General features: G+C 36.4%; 1 protein-coding gene across 3 annotated transcripts in view; it reads left to right on the forward strand.

Annotated features, from left to right (window-relative positions):
• The window catches only part of PGAP1 (GPI inositol-deacylase), a 22,918-nt gene that overhangs the window by 14,730 nt on the left and 688 nt on the right, over window positions 1-7,500 (forward strand). For all 3 annotated transcript variants that reach the window (XM_070124159.1, XM_027382468.2, XM_027382470.2), the window contains exons 12-18: window positions 1-103; window positions 635-738; window positions 1,444-1,614; window positions 5,282-5,444; window positions 5,951-6,138; window positions 6,298-6,399; window positions 6,636-7,500. The exon at window positions 1-103 is cut by the window's left edge and continues 9 nt beyond it; the exon at window positions 6,636-7,500 is cut by the window's right edge and continues 688 nt beyond it. In XM_070124159.1, coding sequence (XP_069980260.1) covers window positions 1-103; window positions 635-738; window positions 1,444-1,614; window positions 5,282-5,444; window positions 5,951-6,138; window positions 6,298-6,399; window positions 6,636-6,933 — 1,129 coding nt within the window. In that variant the 3' untranslated portion in view covers window positions 6,934-7,500. The remainder of the gene's footprint in view (window positions 104-634; window positions 739-1,443; window positions 1,615-5,281; window positions 5,445-5,950; window positions 6,139-6,297; window positions 6,400-6,635) is intronic.

Genomic DNA, 7,500 nt, shown 5'->3' on the forward strand with positions numbered 1-7,500 from the left:
CAACCTTTTGGGAATTTTCCGTCGCATCGTTTCACAGTTTGGGCAACAAGTGCCGACTTACATTGCAGTTCACTTACTTCTTACACTAGCCAGACAACTACAGGTGAGATGCCTTAACTCATTCAATGCATGAAGGATTAATTTCACACCACTCGGTCTTTTTTTCGTGTGTTTTTAATTTCATTCACTTTTAATTTTATTATTATTAAAAATCTTAAATGGGAGTGAAATTGAAATCACTTTCATTGAGATGAATTTTCTTATATCTTACATAACCATTTTCAAAATGCTCAAAGTGCCAAAATAACTTAGCTTTTCAAAAACATTTAATAGTTAAAGGGAAAGGTCTTCATTTTACAAGTAAACACTCTTAAGGATTATATGTTTTCATTTTAGTCCCTCCTTTTAATGAATTGAAGGATCCATATTAGAGGAACATTATTGATATATGTCCAACTAGATGAATCCGTTTCATTTTAGTATTGTTATTATTATTATTATGATTATTATCGTTACTTTCCTTTTCTTCTTTTTTCCCTCTTTTGTGTATGCAGCAAAAGCTTTCTTCAACTTTAATCAACAAGACATCACTTGCTAAATAATGCCGTAAGTGTAAATAAATTCCTATTTTCAGACACTTGAGGATGAAGGTTATTGCCCCACACTGTTCTCAGCCATGCTAACTCTCACTCCTCTGGCAGTTATTCCGTTTGTCAAGGTCATGAACATGGTGCTGAAGTAAGTTACGACGGAAGTTTTTCCTTTTTCGTTATTCCGAGTTGGAGTGTTGTTTGTTAATCTGGGTGAGAGAGACACGTCTTACGAAATACTGTTCGTGCTGTGCTAAGTCTCTTGCTTCGTAGATAAACTTATTGTTAGTGTCTTCTTGGTAATCTTGTGATAACTGTCTCAGTAATGGTAATGTTTCACAATTTTTTTTTTTTTTTTCTAATAAATGAACTTGGCTTCATGTTACTCTAGCTGTTATGTCATTTGCTGATCACACAATGTACAGTATTTCACCTTCACTTCTCCTGCGTAAATCAGTTACTTTTCCTGTGTAAATAACAGAAAAAAAGGAAGGTCATTAAACATATGGAAAAGAATGAACCATTCCTCAGCAAAGAGACAAACTCAAATATTTTCTTACGTTACGTAAATGTGCACGTTGATGTAATTGTTTTTTATGTAGATGAACTCTGTTTTTTTCCATTTTGTGTTCAGTATTTTTTTTTTTCTTTTTTTAGTAAATTGTAGAGACAGAACTAGGAATATAATGGTAGTTCATAATTACTTTTTATTTGTTTTACATAAACTGCAACCACATTTGTAGAAGACTTATTTGAAAATAATTTTTACATCAAAAATAGTTTATTTGACTGAAAACAGTGGAAGAAACTAATAATTTTATACCCCATTCTTTACTGACCAAAATTTTGGCAGGAACATGGACGTGTACGACGACTTCAGCATTATGGAAGAGAGCGGGCAGCAGCTGGCAGTTCTCCCGATCCTTTTCTTCCTGGGAACCCTACCTCTCTCTCTGGCACTTGGGGGTCTCGCTTGGGGATTTATCTTGTTCTTTGGAAACAGTGCTCATTTTGTTGTCACCAAGTAAGTTCTTTTTCTTTTTCTTTCTATCGTTTTTTTTTCTGAAGAAAGTATATGTCAAGATGTTTTACGCCAAATGCTAAATATTGTGAAAAAATGCTGGGAGACTTTTAAAGTGTTCTAGTTTAGTTGTGGATCCAAAAGTTAGATCCAGAAAGAATGTTTTTTTTTTTTATGAATTACAGTCAAATTTTAGTCTTCATGCATTGCAAATTATGATATTCCTCCTCTCATTTTCACCTTATTCATTATTGGTAGGGCCATCAAGTAATGGAAAATGCCTTCATTTAGATAGCTATCATGAACTTACAGCTGATTTGGCTGGGAAGGGCTGGCTGTGCATGAATTACTAGGTCTCCGTTTTGTCTCCAGCCAGCCCCTCCCAGTCAAGGAATCTGTGTGTGTGTGATGGCTTCGGCTTGGGTGAAATTCAGGATGGAAAGAAACTGGCCATCCTACATCATCCTGTGGCTTTGTACACATGTTCCTCTGTAGACATTGGACATGCACCCATACCTCTGCATATGTGGGACTAACTATGGCTTTGATAATAAACTAGTAAAAAATTATTGAGTATTATGAATAATATCTGACTTTTGTTTTGCTCATATTAAAAGTCTCTCATCAGATAACCAATAAATCTTTGCAATATATATAGAGGGTATAATATCTCTTGTTATATACTAAAAGTTGCATGCATTTCCGGCTTCAAAAGCTTCTTTAGTTTTAGGATAATAAAAAAAAATCCTTCAGCTTTTCACATCCACTAACATGTTACAGAATAAATTCCTAATTCCATAAATTTCCTTGTTAAAATGCTTGGTACTTGCACTAATAAGTAAACGCTTTGCAGTTGTGCTTGACTATGAGTTGCAGGAGATGATACAAGAGTTTGAGTCCGAACTGATGAAAATAAGTTTTAGGGTCAGTGTTAATTCAGGTATAGGACGTAAGTCCAGGAGAGGGAGAAGCAAAGTGAAAGCTTGTGTAGAGAGGACAGTTTAAGTTCAAATGTGGGACTAGTTATATGAGTTATGCTGTCATGTTAGTATATATTTAAAGAAGAAAAGGGAAGAAGTTTGCTATTCATGTTGTATGGACAATTTTTTTCTGTTGTTTGTAATGTGTGTATGTTGAATCATGATTTTTGATACATTGTACATAAGTATTGGTTGCCAGTGTACCTGTGGATAGCCTAATGATTTTGTCTGACCTGGAAAATATGTAATCGCATTTCATCTTTAATTTTTTTTTTGTGTTAGTTTACTGTAGAATCTGGACATTAAACAAAAGATATTCACAAATGGAGTTGGCAATATTAAGAATTTGCATAGCATTTAAAACTGTCTGATATTATAAGATTTGGCTTGTAACTGTTCTACATAAAAGTGATAATTAAATAAATACAAAACTTTTGCATCAATATAAGTCTGTTAAAGATTAAAAAAGCCAAAATGACAATGACAAACACCAGTCATTGTTCTGCACTGCCTAATCCCTTTCTTGTTTTTTCTATTCTCTGAAGATGTAATAAGGAGCTGTGTTAAGATTTTGTTCAGCAATTGGCGATGTGACTGATACCTTTCTCACTCAGCTAATTGGCTGGTTTGAAATTTTTAGTAAAGTCTGATCTTTAACAAATAAGTAACTGCATGTACCTATTTTTCTATATCTGGTTCACCTATGTGTTTAAGATTGTTTATTGATAAGGTACAGCTGTGTGAAAATACAACAAAAAAGTAGCTAGAAATAGAAATTGGCAGTTCAGATATTTGTTGAGAAAATGGAGGGTGAAGACACTGTGGAATGCATTTATTTACATGGAACTCAAAGAAGATACTCAGTAAGTTCTCAACCACTACAAAACTTTCTCATTGGGAAGACAGTGGAAGGCATTGTTTGTTGAAAATCAATGCTGATAACATCTCACATGCAATAAACACTTGATATTAAACTTTATATTAAACACTTTATATTGGTATTAACTTGTAAACAAGTTAATACCCCATATACTAAGGAATGGGGCCTTGTTTTGTGTTGTATCACTAATTTTGACTTTTAGGTTTGTGATACAAGAGAGTGCCATTTGTAGTGCTATTATTTTTATTATGATAAAAGATTTGATAGTTATAAAGGTTTCTGGAGCTTAAGAAAACAAACTGAAGTTTATGAAACAAAGAAATCTATGGTAAATTCAGAATATGACAATTTATAGCATATATGTCATTTTGAATTAGATTTGCAAGTTTTCGTGAATGACACTGAAGACAAAACAAGACATATGTTATTCCAAGCAGAGTGTATGGTAATTATAGACAAAAAACAACAATATCTTTTCAGTTGGTAATGAACTACCTTTTTTATATATGACATTAATCACTAATGTCTATGGAGACTGAGAATATTAATTGCATTTAACATTTAACAAAACATCTTTATTGTTTTATGCATAGCCTCACTTCTGCCAGGCAAAGATGAAACAAGTTGACATTTGGCATGGAGAACACAGCACTCCGTATGGGTAGCAGCTAGACAGACAAAAGTAACAGTTTTGTGTGTAGGAAACTAAATGAAAATGATTGTTATTTGTTAAAAGATTATTTGATAATAGATTAATTAAATTTATTTATTTATTTATTTACTTTTTCATAAAATGCAGTACCTGTACATGCATTTTTTTTCTTTTATCCTTCCCTAATGAAATAATACACTATTGAAATAGTTAACGCAGCTGTTCGTTTCAACAAGAAAGGAAGGGGAATTCAAAAGGGTAGCAAACCTTAAACTAGTAAGCCAACTGCCCGTATTACCAGTGGCAGCTAAACAAAGAAAACCCTTATATCAGTTTCGGAGACTTTCATGTAAGGATATGGAACATGACATTTGCAGATGAAAGTGCATGCTCAATGTTACTGATATTCTTTATGTGGGAACAAGCAACCTACACTATGACACAGAACCATAGACTGCTATTGATAGTATGCACTTCATAACTTGCGTTTCTTTAGTGACATAACTTGGCTAAATGGTTTATAGATTATCTGTGCTAAAGTTTACCAGTTTGGTTCCTGGACAGAAATGTTTTCAAAAGTATTTGAGTAACAACTCATTTGTACATCCTTCCCAGCCCAGAATATGTTCGTCCTTTCCCAATTTATTGATCACGCCAGCATTTTCTGGTATCCCTTCCCCATCCTTTTTAGTATCCCTCCTCTTTCCCCACAATCACCATCCCTCTTTCCTATTCTCTTCCCTGCCTACGATCTTCTTCCCCTCCCTGCCCTTCCCTCTTCCCCTCCCTGCCCTTCCCTCTTCCCCTTCCTACCTCCTCTTTCTCCTTCTCACTTCCCCTCCTTACCTTCTTTTTTCTTTTCCCTTTCCTTCAACTCTCTTCCTTTTCCTCAACTCTTTCCAACCACCCTTTCCCTTCCTTCTTCCATTTCCTAACTCTCCTTCCCACTTCCCCTCCATACCTTCCTTTCTCATCTCCCTATCTCCTCTCTTCTGTTCTCCTCCCTCCATTCCTTTTCCTCTATCCCTCCCTCCCTTTTCCTCTTTACCTCCCTACCTCACTTTCCCCTCCACTTCATATCTAGACTTAAATACTACTAGTGTAACTCTCATCCCTGTGATGATGTGACCTTAATATCTGGCTTGATTAATGTTGCAGAGTATTGGGACGTAGCTTAGGAGGAGGTGATATGATTGCAGATTTGGCAGTGTCGGGATTGTCACGAGTGCCCGTGTTGCTAGGCGTGGCTCTCATCTCCTTGGCTTATTCTACTTGCGGGACTTTGGCACTATGTCTGGCCGGCTTTTTTTATTTCATCAAGGTGAATGTACTCTTAATCATTGCCCCCTCCCCAGATTGTGATCTTTTACGATAGTGTGAGGTTAGTTGTTTTTTTCCCCCTTTTTTTTCCTAAACTGATCCTGAACGAGAAGTATAACTTTGTACATACACCTAAAGAGAGAAAAGTAAGATAGAACTTGTTGCATTTTGCTCTTTTTTTTTATTTGTAATATAGATTTGAATTGACCCATAACCTTTCCAAAAATAGAACTTCTTTTGTATAGATAACCAGAATAGACATTTAATAAAGTAGAATCAAATTACTAAAGGAAATAATCATAAACAAAACTCTCTCCAAGGCAACAGTGCTGTATACATTAGCTTCCATTTGCTGTACATTGTAGATAAGCTTCCAGAGAAGAAACACTGCATGGCTTTTTGTCCAGTTGAACATTGCCTTATATCTTGCTCACATTAATTTAGTTTATGTCTGTTTATGCTGAAGTGTGGCTACGAAAGTGATTTAACCCTTGCTTGTGCTGCCAGGTGTTTAAGCTGTACGAAGACTTCATCGAGAAGATTGTCGTGGGGCTGATCCCAGGCACGACTGACAACAGGTCAAAGACAGACAAGGCCCTCTCACAGCTGAACTTCCACATGACTCTCATGATGATCATCTTCCTTGTGAGTGCTCTCAATGCTCCTGCTTTCATTGTGTGGGGCAAACTGCTCAGGTAGGTAATTTTAGTTTAGCAAGGATCCTTTTCTTAATTTTTTAATGTTTTTAGAGAGTGCTTTTATATACATCATGATAAGACATTATGGTATTGAGATTACTGACTGAAAGGATATAGAATTCCAGTTGATATTTTAACTTGCATGCTTTTTTACAGTCATAACTTACAATTGGTGCAAGATCCAAGTCTATATGTGGCAGTGACGGTCTTGATAGGGCTCTGCTTCCTCTGGCAAAAGAAAGTCCCTCAATGTGATAAGTAGGTTCTTGACTTTTGTACATTATTTGTTAGAGTATTCTTTAAAGGGAAAGTTTTTAAATGATTAGATATGATTATTGTAGTTATGATTGTTTTTATAATAATTTTTCCCCCCCCATGATAATTAAAAAAAAAATTCTCTTGATATATAGGTTCTTTGATTTATTATAAACAGTCTTCTACTGAACTTTAAAGAGCAAATGGCTTAAAGTGATCTCTCTCTATTTCCACTTTAGGAGATTCTACAAACAGCTGGGTTACTTGGTCCACTCCTTAGCTGTGTTGACCCTCCTGTATGGCAGTGTGAATTTGTACCGCGTGTCCTACATCCTATCGGCAGCTATAATCCTTGTTGTGATACACCAGCTTGTGGCTCCAAGGAAACCGCCCCAGAGGGAGAGCCAGGAGGATGAAAGCCCTAGTGAAAGAAGCCGTCCTTTCATGGCACAGGTTGACGAGTCAGAATCCGACGGCACCAATTCTGGCAGCATTACCTCAGATAATGACTCTGGGCCAAGCCAGAGGATTATTTAAGGAGAAGAAGAAGAGAAGAAGAAAAAGACAGGGGAGTGAAGGAATAAGTAGATGATCCGGTAATCAAACTATTCTTGTCTTGTGGTCGTGCCCATTGATAGACACTTCTGGAGGCAAGGAGGGGCAGTCAGTAACTTAAAACACTGGGTAAATTTTTATTGATAAGTCAGATGACAAAGTTACTTTGTACATGAATCTGGTGATCATATACACATGTGTTCCAAGATTACTTTCCTCTTCACTGGCTCCCATAACCCACTAACGACGGGTGTCCCACATATTTGACACCTGAAAAGATAAACATTGCTGGGCGTCCCGCCAGTGTATTGGGGCTCGCGCTCAGACGCAGCAGCAGGCGATTTTGTAGCCACCCGGAATCTTTTATTTTCGGCTTCAAAATGTACCGGCGTTAATGGGTTAATCCCTATATCTTGTCCAAGTGTCTGTCTCTGGTCCTACCTCAGTTGGCAAGGTGATGTGATGGTCAGTTTTAGGTTAAAATTGGGAAAGAACCTCACCCCCAGAGGCTAGTCCAGATTGGCCAGTATTCAAGACTGGCTCAAGATT

Source organism: Penaeus vannamei, chromosome 8, assembly GCF_042767895.1.
Source record: "Penaeus vannamei isolate JL-2024 chromosome 8, ASM4276789v1, whole genome shotgun sequence".
Taxonomy (NCBI): Eukaryota; Metazoa; Arthropoda; class Malacostraca; order Decapoda; family Penaeidae; genus Penaeus; species Penaeus vannamei.